This window comes from Corvus hawaiiensis, chromosome 2, assembly GCF_020740725.1.
Source record: "Corvus hawaiiensis isolate bCorHaw1 chromosome 2, bCorHaw1.pri.cur, whole genome shotgun sequence".
Classification (NCBI taxonomy): Eukaryota; Metazoa; Chordata; class Aves; order Passeriformes; family Corvidae; genus Corvus; species Corvus hawaiiensis.
Window position 1 is genome coordinate 114491155 of NC_063214.1, and position 18244 is coordinate 114509398.

An 18244-nucleotide genomic window follows, 5' to 3' on the forward strand; every position below is an offset into this window, starting at 1 on the left:
AATTGGACAAAGGATCAGCCACCCCTTGGGGGTGGTTGTCTAAAATCCTAAAATATCCATTGTCAAAATATTTTCTACTATACCATAAACAAAGCTCTGCAAGGTCGCAGGTGTTCATGGTTTATAGAACTCTGCAAATATCCCATGAGAGAGAAAAGTATCTCACGGGACTGGAAAGAAGCAAGAAAAATTCTTGCTAGCAGCAATATCGTATCCACAAATACTAACCTTCACAAACAAAAATTAATTCACTTTTTCAGAAGTGAAAAAAAACAAGAATTATTCGAGATTTCTGTAATAAATTTACTTTGAGATTTTTACCTTATAAACTCCTGTGGAATGATGGTGACAACTGCTTCAGTTTCCACATCCAGAGGAACTGGCATCAGCATTAAAAAGGGGGGATGAAAATTTATTTTTGGTGACCTCATCTTGCCAGACAGTGTTAGTTTGTATTGTGATGGATTATTATTTAGATACATGGATATTTCAGATGTATATGTCCCAGGACAAGCTGCTGAAAAGATTTTTAAAAATACATACATTACCATAAATACAGGCATGTAAAAGAGTTATAGTAAGAGGTTTGGGATTGGATTTTTTTTTTTGTTATTAAATTTTTTTTTTAATTTAGTACTGCTTCCTTTCTCAAAATGTAGTTTAACATAACATAAATATTGTATCAGAAGAATATTTATTAAAAAGCTCAGAACATTTGCCTGCAGCAACCAGAAATTCACATTTTTTTAACTTGTCAGAATTTTTTCTAAATCTGAGTTCTAACTGCAATAAATGAGTTTATTGCATTAATAGTCCATTATATATAAAATCAATACAACTGCAGAATTTTAAGAATTGCAGTCATACTTTGAATTACACTAACTGAAACAGTGAATGCTTATTCTATAAAGGAGTAACTATTGGAACATCTGACTGCCAAGACAAGGAAAAGTTGGTGCCTTTTAAGAGGGCAATTACTACACTTCAAAGATGGCTCCAAAACCTACAGTGTGGCCAAGTAAGCTCACACAGGCCAGTAGGAGGTTCTATCCTCCACTTAAAGCATCTGCTATTTCAGAGAATCATTTAGCTTTGAAAAAGTCTGTAAGATACACCAACTGCAACCCTAACATTGCCATGTCCACCAAAAAAAAAAAGGGAAGGGATGACCCAATATCCTTCTCCAGGTGTTCTCTACAGCACAGCTGGACATGACAACAGCAAAGATAAAGATGTCCTTGTGTTCTGCCCCTTCTCAGGCCACCTTGCCTCCTGCTGCAAGGCAGTTTTCCCTAGTATAAAAAACCACATTTTTTTTCACTGATACAGGGACCAAAGTGCTTCCTTCCACAGCTATTACACAATGAAAAGGATATTCCAAACCATGCAGTGCCATTTACCCAACCTTCAGTTATTCCCACCTGCTGAAGAGTGAGCAAAATCAGCAATTTTGAGGGCAAACTAATGAACAACTCCTGGATTTAGAAATAAATCTGCAATGATGTGTTGTAAAACAACTGAAAAAAGTGTAATCTTTTAATTTTTGAGAAAAAAACACCTTTCCCTTTGATTCCCCTCAATCAGATCTGTATGGAAACATCCTAACCTAGTAATTAAGAGAAGATAGCCAAAACCAAATTCTGTATTTTATGTGTCTGTATGAACACACGTGTCACTGAACAAAATACACGACAGGGTGTTCTGAGATTATCTCAGATCATTACTTTCAAAGCCTGCGAAAGAGCTGTCACTGTTTACATACAAAAAGAAGAAAATCCAGTGCCTTCGAAGTACTTTGTCTTTTTCCCTTCCTGTAAGAGCTAAATTTCTTAATGGAGGTGACAATAGAAGAGTGTCACGGAAGCTGTTATGTCACCAGAACATGACCTGCGGGTCCCTTCATTTCAAACCAGAACACAGGAAAATGGCAAAGCAAAAACCAGCTCTAATGGGAACGTGCTGCACTGTTTGCAACATCTGACTAAGCCCATGTTACATGGAAATCAACTTTAGGAGGCAATAGTGCTAAGAAGGCTAAAAAGATTCTGCTTCTAGGTTTTGATGCAACAGAAAAAAGTCACAGAGATGGATGAAGAGCCAAACAAGCTTGTATTTCTTACAAGCTTGTAAGACAGGATGTTCTATACAAGTTACTCCCACATGTGAGCCTGTCCTACAACTGTGCTGTAACTAAATTGCACTTCTGGTGTCCTTTCTTCAATAAATGTATGACATAAGGTGAAGTGAAAGCCCACAACCAACAAATACCATAGGGATAGAACACAGTGAAGGAAGAAAAGTACAGAAGCGTATGTCAGTACCAAAGAACGTGCAATTTTCAGGAACTCACATTCCAAAATATTCATATTAACCACAGTTTCAAAGTTAGAAAATAGTAGTGTTAAGCTTTTCTCATATAAACTTTCCACCTATACTTTCCATGCCATAGAATCCCTGACTCACTCAAAGAGCAGAACAGACAGTGTCTATCCTGCATCATTGATCATTCTGTGCATGGCTCCACATATTTACTAACATCAAAATCCGGCATAGTATGTTAACCAATAAATTATTGTTTATGTCAGAAACACCAGGACATTGCAATACCATGACCATTTAAAATAGCCACAAAGACCAAAAAAAAAAAGTGAATTATGTCCTTTATTAAGATTTTTTTCATTATTTTGGAATATAGGACCAAGGTTTTCAGGATATTTCCTGTTAAATAAATTACTTAGAAGTTAATGAGAATTATGTCCTAAACTGACAGCTGAAGTCAAGAATTTATTCTACTCCTCACACCTTTCATGACCACTGTCAAAGCCTGGGCTGCTGTTACCATCCTCATATACCACCATTAATTTCTAGTCCAGCAGATGTGAAAATTTTCTTTAGGGACATTTGATGATACTTACAAATCTGTCAATCTAGAGCTGCCATGGACTAACAAAATCTGTAGAACTGTATGGGAAATTCTTTTTCTCCTCCAGAAATATTAACTCTGTAATAGCATGGGTTTTGGTCTTTTTAGTGTATGAGAAAAAAGGAAAAACACCATCTGCTCTTCTCACCCTCTTAAGTTTGTATTAGATGGTTATGCAGCTCCTACATTTTTAGCTTAGTTGCCTCAGACCTTATGATAATTCAGGTGCTATTGCATCTATTCCCCTTCAGCATAAATAGATACCAATGAGAAATTTGCATACACTGAAATACAGACTTCAAAGAGAAAAAAGCCACAGATAGCTAGAACTTAGAGGTGTCCTACAAAAAAAAAAAAAAAAATCAGAAGTGAACTAATTTCTTCACAGAAATTGGTAAAGATCACAGCTAGTTAATATCTTGCTGTTGCAGACGAAAAAAAAAGACAACACAATCAATCTATCAAAGTTATCATTTGTGCCCATTACGTCATCATCACATCTTCCAGGGGCTCTGAACTCCTAGTAAGTGAAGCCAAAAGCACAAATTCATTGTAACTTCCTTTGCCGGAGATAAGTTTTTTTCATACCACAATTAGATATAGTGAAAATTTTTTATACTGTTAATGCATTGTACTGTAAAACAGCAGAAGAGGATCATATCAATATGTCTTCAGTTCTTGAAAATCTCTGTTTTTAGAATACTTTTTTAACAAGTAGCATCATTTTACCACAGACACAAGCTCTTTCATTTAATTAAACATTGCACCATTTTGTACTCTATCATAACTGCTGCAGCATACTTAAATAAATTACCCTAATGCACACTCGAAGTTCATTTTAAGGTTTGTTCACCCCCCATATACTACAACTTTCCAGTACAAACCTCTGAACATGATTAGCACCCCATGTTCATTAACTAGGTCTCCTGTGTGGGTTTTGACGTATCTAATGCTCTCTTACAAGATGGATATTCACTGAAGGCACAGTACAAGTAGGCTAAATCATGGGAAAATACTTAGAACATTGAATTAGGAGTAACTGATCTTTACAGTTATGATTTTCTGTAAACAAAATATATGGGAACACAGCAAAAATACAGATAACTTCAAATTACAGTAATTTATCAGTCATATTTATGTATATACACATCTGCATTTACACATACAATTTATCCAGTAACTCAAAATATTGGCTTTTATTTTTATGTTGTTCTCTGCCTCACAGCCTGCAACGAACAAGCAACTCCAAGTAACACGTGCAATTAAGCACTGCTCTTACATATTCACAACATTTACAGAACAATATTTAATGCAGTCCTCTCAATTTATCATACAGAGTCATGGAAAGAGTCTTTTATCTATATTTTTCTTTATTTATATTAAATTGTTTCCAGTGATTAACTGAGGCTACAGATTTCAATGCTATGATAAAGAATAACAGCAACATCTTTCTTTAGCACAGGGATGCTGACTTGCTGCCTCAGGATCAGATCCAACTGACACAACAACTTTTCTTCCCCTTGACAATGCTGCAGCCCCAAAAGTACTGCATTGAAACTGTCAACAGGATGGGGTTCTGTAGGTATCAGCTGCATTTGCTGGTGGGATTTATCAGCTAAAAATACAGTGTTACACCCTATGAATCTATGAATCTTGTATACACTGTCTACTCTAAACACTTGGCTGGGAAAAAAGTAGAATCCTAATTTTCCTATCCTTGCATTCCTTTTCTGGAGTTATGTGGTTGATTGCCATCTTCCTGCATGCTCCCAAATCTTGTTAGAAATCTATTTTATATGTTTTTATTAGGGACTCATTGCCTGAGCAGTCTACTCCAAAAAAATACCACAGACAAGTTATTTTATATCTCATTGAGGCAGGAAATTTCTGCTCTTATCTAAATTATGGCTATTTAGAAAAAAGTTCACAAGCATTCCAATTACCCTTGGAAAGCTTTAGTACCTAAGTCAGTCAACCTAAATGCACCTGAAGGAGCAGCACTGAAAATGACACAGCTATCCCAGTCCTTGATGGTTTATCTGTGAAAAACCTGATGCTTTCTATGTGCAAAGCAGACTTTTCAAATAATGGAATTTCAAATACAGTGATTCCATGCTTTTTGTTAGGTCTGCAGCTGTCTTATTTTCTCAGAACCAAAAAAACCTTAAGTTGATCAAAGTACTAGTATTGATTCATCATAAAACCCCATTTAAACATACCTATGAAAATGGCCAAACTATCTACAGAAGAATTCATAAAATTACTTACGAGGGCAGAACAACACAGCAATACTGACTTCTTCTCCCCTACCAAGACATCCAGTCTTCAGACTAAATCCAAAAACACCATCTTCTATATTTTTGTCTACATCATCAAAATTCAATTTCCATTTCACTCTGTCTTTTGAGATATTCTTCAGGACAAGGGTCTGTAAATATTTTCAGAAAAGGAGTAGATATTGAAAGAGGGAAAGCAGCAAACACCACGATACTTTTCACATTACTCTCTCCGAAGCATTCTTTCTGTGAACACACCAGAGGGAAATCAAGACAGCTCTAGAAAGCAATGAAGAATTCAGTTTATTATATCTGTGAGGCACAAAGGTGAGTATGTCTATCTGCACAGACTAGATGCTTTCCAGTCACTCACCACATTCACAAAGAGAATACTTTCTTTCCAGAATGGAAAACCTCATTTATGTGAGGTAAATAGATCAAAGCATCACAGTGGGAGTGCTTAGCCAAACAGAATTGAGGACTTATTCCTGACAAAAATGAAGCACAGCAAGCACTAAACACATGGCTCACATCTAGACTTACAAGTGGAGATGCTGAAAATGGAAGAAGTTCAGAACAGGTTTTCAAAACCCATTCTTTTAATTTATCTCAGAGTTACTCTCTCAGCTTTTGAAACACCCCTAGCCAGGAAAATGCCTTGACTCTGTATTATCATTGTTTCCTAAATGAACATGAAAAAGCATTTCAAGTGTTTCCATCATTGCCAAACCCAACTTTTATAATTGACAACCAAAGCCCTCAGGAATTAGAAACAATAAACTATTTTAGGTATGTTTTACATTCATACAAATTACCTGTGTCGCAAATATTCTATTTAGTGCCTTTTTTCCCTATTAAGTCCTAAGTCATGGCAAGGAATTTTTTGGGAGAGTGTCAGTTGGCACAGTCAGTACCACACAAGGCACTGGGACAGCAGTTTCACTGTATGGCCCATCATGGCACAAATCAGTTGCATCCTGGCACCATCACTGTCTCATTTATTGGTACAGGCAGATGCAGAAAATCTTCAGAATTATTCTATTTATATCTATTTCTTACACAATTCATGGTCAATTTCTCATGGTGCCCACACTCTCATATTGTCAGAGTTAGTACAAGCCAAATTTTAAATTTTGGGAAAAAATTTATCACGATTAAAAGACAAACATTAAATCAAAAATTGAACAAAATAAGAATGACAATGACATTACCTGAGAGTTCATATGCCCATCAGCAATATTTAAATGCATGTTACTTGAATGTTGTTCAAATTTAAATTCCATTGAGGAGAACTCCAATAGTGGTGGAAGTACTATTGAAAAAAAAATTTTAAATGTTTATATAGCATCATTTGACAAATACTTTCTCAAAGTACATTCGTAAAATCACTGTCTCTGCACATGTTTAGCAAAAAAGTTTCTCCCCTTTTTGTTGCTCCCATATACATGATTACTGTAATTTAACTTTGTCTTATTATGATTCTTTAGTCACATTAAAATTATTTAAATTTTATATCTACCAGACTGATGGCACCTCTCCTTCATATCACAAGAGCCACATGATCTTCCAACTGCAGATGAATGCACTTAAATTTCTGATGATAATCATTAGACAAGACTTGGAAGATTTTATATAAAAAAGCATTTCTCTTAATTTCACAGAGCTGCAACAAAGGAATCACCACAAAGGCAGAAGTTTTAAAGTGGGGGTTTAGAAAAACAAAGGTATGTGTTCCCACAGCCTCATCTTACTTCTTGGAAACAACATTGGAAATGAACCTAGCAAGCACACAGGATCCTTTTATTAAAATCTGCAAGTCTGCTCCGTGCCCAGTGTTGATGAATTCTCTTCTCCCCCGTAAAAAACCCAGACTTTCCTGATCACATATATCACATTACGTAAACAACATTATCTTTATTTCTCTAAATCACAGGCATACAAACTCTCTAAAGTAGTATTGTTTCAAAGTAGGAACAGAATCTGCTGGAACCCTTCCACCAATATGCAACCATGTCACTCACAAAGTCCTCAGCTCTCAGAAACTCCCTGTACCAGGAGAACACAGCACAACTGAAAGCCTGTGAAAGAAAGGAGATTATCTACCCAAAAAAAAAAAAAAAAAAAAAAAAAAAAAAAAGTGAGATGGATTATTAAAATATATGGCAGCTCCCATGAGGCCATTAAATTGATAGTACAAATTTTTCCTTTGTACCAATCTGAGATTAGATTTGTATCCTTTCCAGTTGAGTTTTCTGTCCTGGTTTGTTTGGGATTTTTCTCTTTCAGTTCTTTGTTACATACAGATAGACACTTTCCGAGGGAAAAGTCTTAGAAGTATTTAAGTAAGAGACCTGCTTTCCTTCCCAGGTACTGAGACAGTCTACAAACTTTGTTTTTAAAAAAAATCAAAAAACAGATCCCTGATGGATTGAAAACATATGGATTCCACTGAAGTTAAAAGACTGGTCTGACTACCCCAAGATCAGGGTGATTCTCTACTCAGGGTGAACAACCCTGAGTATAATCAGCAGATATAAGATATTGATTTAATCCAACCACACTGTCCCATGTAGTCTGAATTGCAGTCAACCACAAAAATTATCCCAGGAAAATAAAAACTGTAAGAGCAGAAAATGAATGTGCCATAAAGCATCCAGCAGTGAGAGTTAGGCATATTTATCAAATCAAAACTTAGAACTTGCAAGATACATCTTACTCATTTTTAGCTTTTAACATGATAATCTGAAAGGAATCAATAACAGGCATAACTTTTGAGTCATCGAAATGTAATCACATCAAATTCTTTTTCTAACAGTAAAAATAATTTGGCTATTTGCCTGCACCCATATGATTATCTGAAATACTGAGTGGTCAAGACACTTATTTAGACTTCTCTCCCTCCTCCCAAACCATTAAGATTCCCTATAAGAATTTAATTTCAATACTCAAATTTCAATAGAAGCCACACTTTATTTTTTCAACTATTTCTTAGAATTGAAAGTACTATATCTTTATTTATATATTATGTTTACTTGTTGTTGGCCTATACATGTACTTTGAAGAAATTCTACATAGGATAAATACAAATTTGTGATAAAATTTGGATAAGATTGTCAATTATCCATGAGATTTAGTAACTGCATCTATTCCACAAAAAAAGGAGAAGGAAATAAAATCACTTCTGCACTATAAATTTGTGGCTTGGATTCATATTTTTACTTAGAGATGTGTTACCTAATAATCTCATATACATATGTACACTCACCTTTATTCTATATGTTCTTAAATTAAATATATTTTAGAAACATTTATTATGAATTTACTTTCATGACAGGATCTAAAGAAGGGCTCTCAGATTTCTTTGGTATTTTAAAAGATCTCAAAAGACTTAAAGTTACCGAGAAAAACAAAGGAGAGAAAAACAAATATAGACAAAACCCAATAAATTAGAGTTACTTTTACCCCACATTATGCATTTAATTGGCCAAGCCTTCTTCAGTGCTCTCAAAATGTTTAAACACTACACAAACATCATTCTAGAAAGACACTCCGTACTTCACTCTCATCTCAAATAAACAGTGATTATACATTAAAAACTGAGATTAGGAAACCCAGTGTACTCAAATATTCACAATTTATAGATCTACATGACAGTAAGAATAATACAGGAGACTAAAGAGAACCACAAATTATTTCTGAGCAAAGCAGAGAAAAATTATATAAGATATCAATTTCTTTGCTGCAGGCAAATGGCCTGTAACTTTGGCTATTAACAACCTCTGACAAACCAGATGGGATCAGGGCCATTCAGAGGCATTTTAAAGGAGTTTTAAATACAGCTAGAGATCCTAGTTTTGACAGGAGAAGACTAAAAAAGAGTATGAATGACATTCTACTTTTCTACACTTTTCAGAGGAACTACTGTAATCACTGGGATTTGCATGACGAGGTCTAGAAATACTAATAAATGGCTAGACACAAAAAAGAGTTTTGGTAAACTATTTTTATATAAGGCAAATGGCTATACAAAAATTAATTTTCTCCACGTGTCATGATTATGCATAGAAAGTTCAGCTCTAAGCATATTTAAAAACACAAATTGAAAATTTTGCAAGTTTCCAAGAAATGTACAAATTATACAAATTCCAATTAAATAGAAATTCTCTGCAAAGCAAAAATATCACTCTAAATATATGTATCCAGCAGGTGTTTAAGGCTGGTTTACCCTGGTTTACCCACCAGTTGCTTTGACTCTACAGGCTGGAAGAGCAATGTTCACCAGGGGAGGCTGAGGCACAGGGGCACCGTGTGTCCGAGGCACGGGAGCAGCTGGAGGTGGGGAAGTGGCCTGAGGAATAACAACTGGAAGAATGAAGTCATATACTGCCACCTAAAGGAAAAAAAAATTGTGGTCACTTTCCCAAAAAAATCATAGGTACCTCTTGAACCATCTGAGTGGTTTACTATTTTGGCAGAATTATTGCAATTTTGGACCTGCTCATGATATCGGATGTTAATTTATTAGAACTCAGAATCAGCTCTCTAAGTAAGCAGTGCCCAGGTATTTTCTTCCCCCCATTCTGGAAAAGCTGTATGACCAAAAGTATCAGGGTTATCAGCAGAGCTACAGACAAGGTTTCTGGTAAATCGTAGTGTTGTGTTCCACTCCTGCCATTCTCATGAGTGAAAAAAGACTGGAGCCATGGCCCAGATGTGAGAAAAGAGGAGGGAAAACAAAGCTACATAAATTATGGAAGCCTTTCTCAAAGGCTGAAGAGCAGAGGTCAACCATTACAGTACACCCAGCATAAACAAAATGGGCTCTGAGATCAAAGCTGAAACATGAGTTAAAATTGAGAAACCTTGGGGAAAAAATTAGTTTTAAAACCTTTGTCATTAAATGCCACTGAATTCTAGGAGTCTAAATTCCAGTGATTTTGATCCTCATTTTATCTCTGCTATCACATTCCCAAGTGGGGTTTAGAACTTAAAAGATGGTGTTTTGTACAGAATCCTCTTCTTTGACAGAATGTGCATTATAAAGCCCACATGTATTTCAAAATGCACTTTCAAAGAGATATTTCTTGCCTCTTGCTGTGTCTTTCCAAGGATCGACATCCTAAGGTAGCATGGTCTCCAGAAAAAAGGCATGGATAACCTTAATAAAGGTAATGGAAAAAAACCCCAAAACTTCTGCACTAAAACCACTGTTAGAGTCCTTCAAATTCTGTTTTCACCTTGAAGGCCACTGAAATCTCCAAAAAGGAATTAGACCTATAAAATCTTCATGCTGCTTAGCAAAAGCAGTAACACCAGCTATATAAGGATGTTATGAATCATTTAAAAGCTTTCAAAAACCACAGAAAATAATGCGTCACTCTTCACTTTCACATCTGTGGTAGCAAGTGGAATATATAAATGACAGGAAAGAAAACCAAAGTTGTCCTAAGCCAGGGCATGAGGCACATATACAGCTGTAACACCTACTGAGAAGCAAGCACACGGCACTGGGAGTGTTTGGCATTCCAGCAGGGTCTGTGACACACAATTACACACTCCTGGAGAGGGAGGTGTGTGCTGAGCCTTGTGGAACATTTTCTTTTGTGCTTAGCTCAAGGAAAGCAGGAAATGAGGGCAAGATTTGCCACAAGATTACCACAGTCCCTTGTTTTATATTGATACTTCAAATCTAATAATGATTAATTTTTATAACATATAACTGGCTTTTCAAAATTAACATTTAATATGTTTAGTAACTAATCCTCAAGATAAGTCATAAAAAAAATTGAGTGAAAATCTCCTGATTTGATTTTGATTTATATACTCTTCTATTTTTATCACCTCAAGTCATCCACATAAAATACTTCATCAAGCTACATCTTCAAAATAGTTGTAACAAAACTAAGCTTTTCAAGTTTGGTGAGATTAAAATGTTTAGTCTATTATAGAGATAATGACAGCACTGGCTGTGCAAAGGAGTGCAGTCTAGCACTGCAATTGTTCTTCATCAATGCTGGTACATTTAGGTCAGAAACCAAAAGATGGAATCCCTTTATCCCTCTCCCAAAGCAGCAAATCAAAACCTGTTTTTCAACCCAACTATCAGGAAAATTTGGTTTTGTCTTACTATACAACAAGGGGGTTTTTTTCTAAGAACTGGCAAACAAAAGCAAATACGTGAAAGACACTCAATTTACTACCTGTAGATCATGATGTTTATTGAAAACCTACTTTTGCTATGAAGTACAATGGTGCAAATTCAGAGCCAACATAACTCATAGAAATGTATTTATATAATTGAGAACAAATCATAGATCTTTTATTTTATTCATACATTAACTGCACATTATGTAAACTACATTATACATGAAAAATCCTGTAAAAATTCTATATAAGTAGAAATCATATTATAATTCATACACATACACATTGCTGAAACAGAATTAAAAATTCATTTCAGTTATTAGGACTTCAACTTGCGAGTAGAGTCATTATGTTTCTTTCTATAAATATTAAAAAAACCTCTTTATGATTAACATTTCATTTTTCAAACTCCGAACAGAAAATTTCCTCTTTTGCAAGATTACACACTTAAAAAACTAATTACAATATTTTAAAAATAAATCCTTGGACTATTAATGGACTTATACTTGCTTTTTAGATAATTTATGAATACTTTATAGTTACTTATGTATTGAGATATTTTCCTGAAGCTGCATTTAACTTCACACACCAATGAACATGGGAAGGGCAGGAAGGAAGCAGCCTAGAGAGAGTTCTTTCACAAAAATTCCTCTTGGTTAATATCATTATAAGAAACATTTTTCCTATCCTGATGTACACTGCTTATGCACATTGATTGGAAAGGAGCCATCATCTACAAAGTGAGAGTCTTAGAATTAAAATACTTCAAAAGAAGCTTTAAAAAGGCAGGTGAGACAAAGGAGCTTTTTGTTCTGTGTTCACATGGAACACCTCCAAAGGATGCCAGAAAAAGGATGCTTGATTGGGCTGCCACCAGAAGTTAACAACTCTTTAAATAAAAATAACATTCCTGTAAACTTTTATTTAGATGGCATTTTAAAATACCTTCAATTTTTTTTTTGCTAGAATTAATAAACAAATAGAATTTATCTTAAAGATTCTGTCAGATTAAGAAAGCTCTGCTACCAAAACTCATTTGAATTTATGAAATAGGTTTGATATGAAGAGTTTGGTAGCTCTGAGCTCAACACTTGGGAGCAAACATGGCTGAGTGGCTTCCTGCCTTAGCCCTAAATACCTGGTATAAGACAAGAAACAAAAGGGGGGAAAACTGCCCCATCAAACATGACAAGTAAAATAGTATTTTATATAAAACTGATGGATAAAAAATAAACTGAAGCACAATTGTCAGGTGGTAATCTGAGAGCAGAAAAAAATACTGTTATTTTCAAAAAACACTTTCAAAGCAGTTACTTCATTTCTATCTTTAGGCAATAATATATCTTAGAAAGAATAAAATATAATTCTCTAATTATTATTCTAATGGAGCATATATTCCCAAGGTTGAATACAAATTTCGCTAATTCAGAAACCATAGTGTGTTTAGCACAAAGAATATGTGACATCTCTCCAAAAATTGCAGTACTTCCACAGTACAGCTTCACAGGGAATTGCACATAAATCAACAAGCTAATTTATTACTTGAAATTACATTAAGACATCTGTAAAAGATAATAATACTCTTGTACTTATCATATAATACCATGCAGATTGTTCAAGTATCTTGAAGCATTTGTGTAAAGGTTGACTTTAAAGTTTCTTTATTCATACCTCTAAAACATAAATTCAGCAGTGGTACAAGGAGACAAAATGTAACACATGTTAGAAAAAAATCAGTTTGATTCAAATTTAAACCTAACTGCAAAGCCAAGGGTTTATGTCCTGCAACTGAATCCAATATACACTCCCAGCCTTCCCTCAAATTTAACAGGAGCTTTTCCTTAAAACATACTGAAATCTTTAATTCCCCAGGTTTATATCACAGATAAGCAGCTTCCACAATGAATAATGTAACTGCTGTTCAAAGCAATCATTCAAAGCACTGCAATAAAATTAAATCTTTCCTTTGTATATAGTCAGAGATGATGCACCAACAATACCCTGTAGTTCCACAGCTGCAGATTTTCCACAGAATTCACTTCTTACACCACAAATATGTTCTATCATTTAAAAGGACAAAAAAAACCATCAAAACACCTGTCACCTCCCTACAACAAGCTTAAGCAATAAGCTCTGACAGGTGTGACTTGCTCTATTTATCTCAATCAAAGGCACTCGAAGGCTTCATTATTACACAGCTGTGTATTTTGTCCTTTTTCCAAGATGCTGGAATTTGTTATTTTCCAGCAGGGTAAAAAAAAAAAAAAAAAAAATGTCATTTTGAAGCACTACACTCCTGCACTTTACTTTCCTTTGTTTACTTTCCCCAGGATACCCTCAGGACCTCTGTGAGCAGGGGGATCATCCTGGCTGGAGAAACACACAGAGAGAGACAGACAGACAGACAGACAGATATACATACTGCTTTCACTGACAGCTGTGACTTTCACAGCCACCAAACACTAAGGTTAAACTCTCTGCAGTGAGGTGCAGAGCCCTGTCACCTCCAACACCTTCAGAGACACTGGAATAACAGAAAGGCACAGCTACACTGTGTCTGAGCAGCATCCCAGCCTTATCTATAATTCATGGCCTCCATTTTCTCACTCAGAATACTGAAGGAATTGGCTCAACATTTTTTAAGGTTTATTTTTAAGCATGCCAAGACACTTCATCTCTAAGAGACTCTCTTGATGTCCCATGTATTAATACATACTATATTTTAGTGAGAATTGTAGCTGTTCTCCAGAGTTCCTATATGTGTACTACATTTGTTAAGCTGAAGGGTTTTTTAGCAGAATTCAAGACTGCATTCAAGACTAAATTACTTGGAACCTTACATTAATAATTCAAGTAGCTTTAATAAATTTTTTAAGTACATTAAAATAACTTCATGCTTTTTTGTTTTTAGCAGTGCTCCTGAATTATTTTTACTTTTCCTTAGTCCTAGTATCCCCTTTGTTAAAGAAAACATCAATATAGTGGGGGTTTGTTGGTATATAGGGTAGGGTTGTCAGTAATGACTACAACAGCAGGAAGTTCTAGTAAAACCAGAAGGCAGACAGAAAAGAACGTGACCCGATGGGATACAGAAGGTTTGTAGCAGCTGGGATGTAAGCTGGGGAAGAGCAGTTGTCAGAAAAACAGAGATGAGATCAGAGAAACAGCTGTTCAAGTGCAGAGAGGCAGGAAACAGCACTTGCAACTGTGAAACCTGAACAGGGGAAGATCAACATCTAGAGATTAGAGGTTTGGGGGTTTTTTTCAAAACTGGAAAATCAGGAAAGAAATCTGGTGAAAAAATGGGGACTATAGATGAGGTAGAATAATAAAGAATTCAGATCCAAAGGAAAATGTTTTAAGAATCAGTAACTACTGAGAGTTTCTGATCACAATAAGAGATGCTGGTACTTGGACCACTTTCTTAATAGAACTATGCTTTTATTAGTAGTGTACTTTGCAGGAGCTAAATGAAAGAAATGTTCCAGCATCTTGGGGGCTACATATACTTCCAGATGCTGCCTGTAGTCAATGCCATATTGGGCAATTTCATTTAACATCAGTCAGTGCTCTTGGGGCCCAGCCAGCTGTGACGGTGCTGCACCAACTCAAGGGTGCTCAGCTGTGAGTACCAGTGGGTTGGAATCTGGGAGGGTCCTTGGGAATGTCTTGCCCAGCAATGAGCTGCTCCTGACAGGCAGGAACACACTGGAAGCAGAAGGGAAGCACTGGTTGCCTCCAGCTTACCCAGCACCAAGGAAAAAGGGAGACAGAAGGACTCTGAGCACACAGGGAGAAGGGAAACTGAAGTAAAAACATTTAATTAAAGCAACACTTATCAGTTGGCTCTGAGGTATAAGAGGCCCCAAGAAAGTTTCCTTTTTGAAATTTTTATTTCCTTGGTTCTGAAGGAAGTTAATTCTGTTTGCCAAAAATTATTCTTAAAATTTGAAAAACACTTAAACCTGGAGTCTGAAAAATTGAAAAAGGATCACATCAGAAAATAGTAAAATAAAATCAATAGATGCAATATATTCTACAACCTTTTTTTCTTTGCTGTGGTTTTTTGTTCGGTTGTTTGGTTGGGTTCCTTTGAGAAGAGTCATTATAAAATAGATCCAGTCAAATTTAAGAATTACTGTTTTTCCCAATTTATACCACAATTAAAGCAGATTTCCAACTGGCATAACCCTGTCTGCAGTTAAGCCAGTGTACACCAGTATCAAATGACAGTTGGACATGCTCATAAATAATGAACAGCAATACTGAACATCATGTTCAGGTGACAAGCTAAATTAAACATACAGAGCAAGCTACTATTTCAGCACTCTTCAGAAATATTAATTTTTTAGTCACTTCAATTTACAGCAGTGTCAGTAGCAACACTTCTACTTTTAATCCATCCTGCAACTTGACATGGAAAGGATATAGGAATAGAGCTCAAATGTTACAATGGGTAACAGAGTTCTGCTCATTTCCATTCCTTTCTTTTGGATTTTCTTTCCAAGTGGAACTGTCCCACTTCTTTCCTTAAAGATGGCAACCCATGGGAAAAGTGTGCAGCTGAAGTGTTATCAACCCTGATTAGAGTAATTATTTTACTTGCTTTATTAACATTATTCCTATCAGTATGGTAAGTCTCTACTCTTAATTCTTGCTCAGCTTGTGGCCTGCAATACCACACACACAGATTACTCCAACAGCATTATCTGCTCCTATATTCCCATTATTGACCCTTCCTACTTAAAGGAAAATTGCCAGCATTTTCCTTTGCTGAGTTTCTCCAGTTTGATTATGGGTCACTCATGATATTCTGTAGGTACCATTTTGCAAAAAATTAGAAACTTTCCTGACACTGTATCCAGTCTAATTCTGACTACCTTGCCCATAAGAGTTGCATTAGAAATGTCAAGATACTTAAAAAGATATGAAAACTATTCTTTTTCCCTTGAGTCAAAGCCTGCCACTTTACAGATGGAATTTTTTTATGAACCTACTGACTCATATTCTGTCAGGAAAAATCATTTCAGAGTAGTGTATGTGCTATAAACTCACTCCAATATCTTCCATGTGTACACAGAAGAAAATCACATTACCAGACACAGACTGTAATATGCAAATATTATTTGAATGATGCTTTGAACAAAAGAATTCCATTTTATACTGCCAGGAAGGCTGAGGTGGGAGGTGGATGGAGATGGAAAAAGAATACTCCTGACCCTTCCAAGATGCATAATCTGTGTTATTCATTTCTTTTTCTAGCAAATTCATTTCTTTTTCTGTAAAAGTGCATATAATGCAACAGGTTTACATGCTGCAGAAGTGATCCCCAGCTGCTTGTTCTGAAGCTGGGTCATGATATCAAAGACTAAGTTCTCTTGCAGTTCATTCTGCTCCAAATATGTGGAAACCCCAAACCTTCAACTTCCAAAGCATTTTTCAATGGGGTTGGATTTAAAATTCACTAGAGCACGCTCTATTGACAGTTACTGCCAATAAAATGCTAATTTTCAAGTGTAAAACTAACTCTTAAAGTCTCATATCTTCAATTTTTTTGCTCCAAATAGCTCAACCACAAAGCAACTTTGCCAATCTTTATGACACATAAAACTTATCTACTTCTGCAGTTTCTTGGTCATCTGGGAAATTAGGCAAGAACATCTGCAAAAAGAAGGAGGCTGCTGGTTTGTTGAATGATTTAATGACTGTGTGGTAGGACATTTCAGCTCTAGTTTACACCATTTTTAAGTCATTGAGAAAGTGTGTTTTCTTCACGTATGCAAACATTTAAAGTTATATAGAGGTTATTTCAGAACTTGTTTTCTTAATTATTGGATTACTAATTATAAAACTATTGCACACACTAAAATGTCCATCTAAAGTCTCTATTCTCCTACCATAGGAATATCACAGAGCATGACTTTAATTAACTTAATCACCACTATTCCATAAACCTACCTGTTTTGGCATCAAGGTCAAGAAGCATTGCAAAGACGACCCTTCCTCTAAGTTAATTGAATACAAATAAGGCTTTGAACAAGAACGGTCAATCACTGCCAAACAAAATTAATAATCAAATTACAGATGGCATTGCATGAAATATCAACCTTATAATAGTTGTAGTATTTCAAAGTGCTCTCCAGCATAAAGTATCTACATCTTTGTATGGTAAGCATTTCTCACAAAGGTACAATGGGATATAGTATCTCTCATAAGGACTCTGGAGGTAATTTGGGCAGTATTAATCACCAGCAATTTTCATGGAACTTATTCATTTGGGAGAACACAATACTTCAGACAAAAAAAACCCAAAACAACATTGTCATTTACCTTTGAATAAAAGTGTTATGCTAATATAGTTAATTACATAATGAACTATTACCACAGGGACAAAAATAGTTGGCTGAAACTGTTTTTTTTTTTTAATTACTTTTAGGCACAATCTACATTTCAGAGATTTACCAATAAGGCTTGCTTCATTTTTCACACTTCCATGTTCAATTTTAAGGCACTGGCAGAAGCACAGGTTTCCAGCAAAGTTAATATTCCTTCGAAATCAGTATCCACTATGGAACACCAGGATGACTATTCATCCAGTACTCACCATTTGAGTACTGAACCTGACTGGATGTCACATGACTGCTTTCAAGCACAAACTCTATCCAGAGATCATGTGCAATGAGTCTGATCCCATGCTGGCTGCTTGGCTGTTGTAGAGTCTCACAGTCCTTTTCCAAGTTAAGATGACTGACTAGGAGCCCTCACCTTCCCTTCCCTTCCCTTTGAAGCACACCGCAGAGTAAGAAAACTCCTCTGATTTTGGGAGATCATTTTTTTGCATCATCTACATATAGTTCAACATACAGATACAACTAAATTTTATAATACTGTCTTGCAAAAG

General features: G+C 35.6%; 1 protein-coding gene across 1 annotated transcript in view; it reads right to left on the reverse strand.

Moving 5' to 3' along the window:
* The window catches only part of CFAP47 (cilia and flagella associated protein 47), a 280168-nt gene that overhangs the window by 236151 nt on the left and 25773 nt on the right, over window positions 1–18244 (reverse strand). Inside the window, exons 21-25 of the mRNA XM_048288836.1 lie at window positions 17302–17396; window positions 9439–9589; window positions 6411–6511; window positions 5192–5351; window positions 322–514 (exon numbers count right to left, since the gene is read on the reverse strand). Of these exons, the coding sequence (XP_048144793.1) occupies window positions 322–514; window positions 5192–5351; window positions 6411–6511; window positions 9439–9589; window positions 17302–17396 (700 nt within the window). The remainder of the gene's footprint in view (window positions 1–321; window positions 515–5191; window positions 5352–6410; window positions 6512–9438; window positions 9590–17301; window positions 17397–18244) is intronic.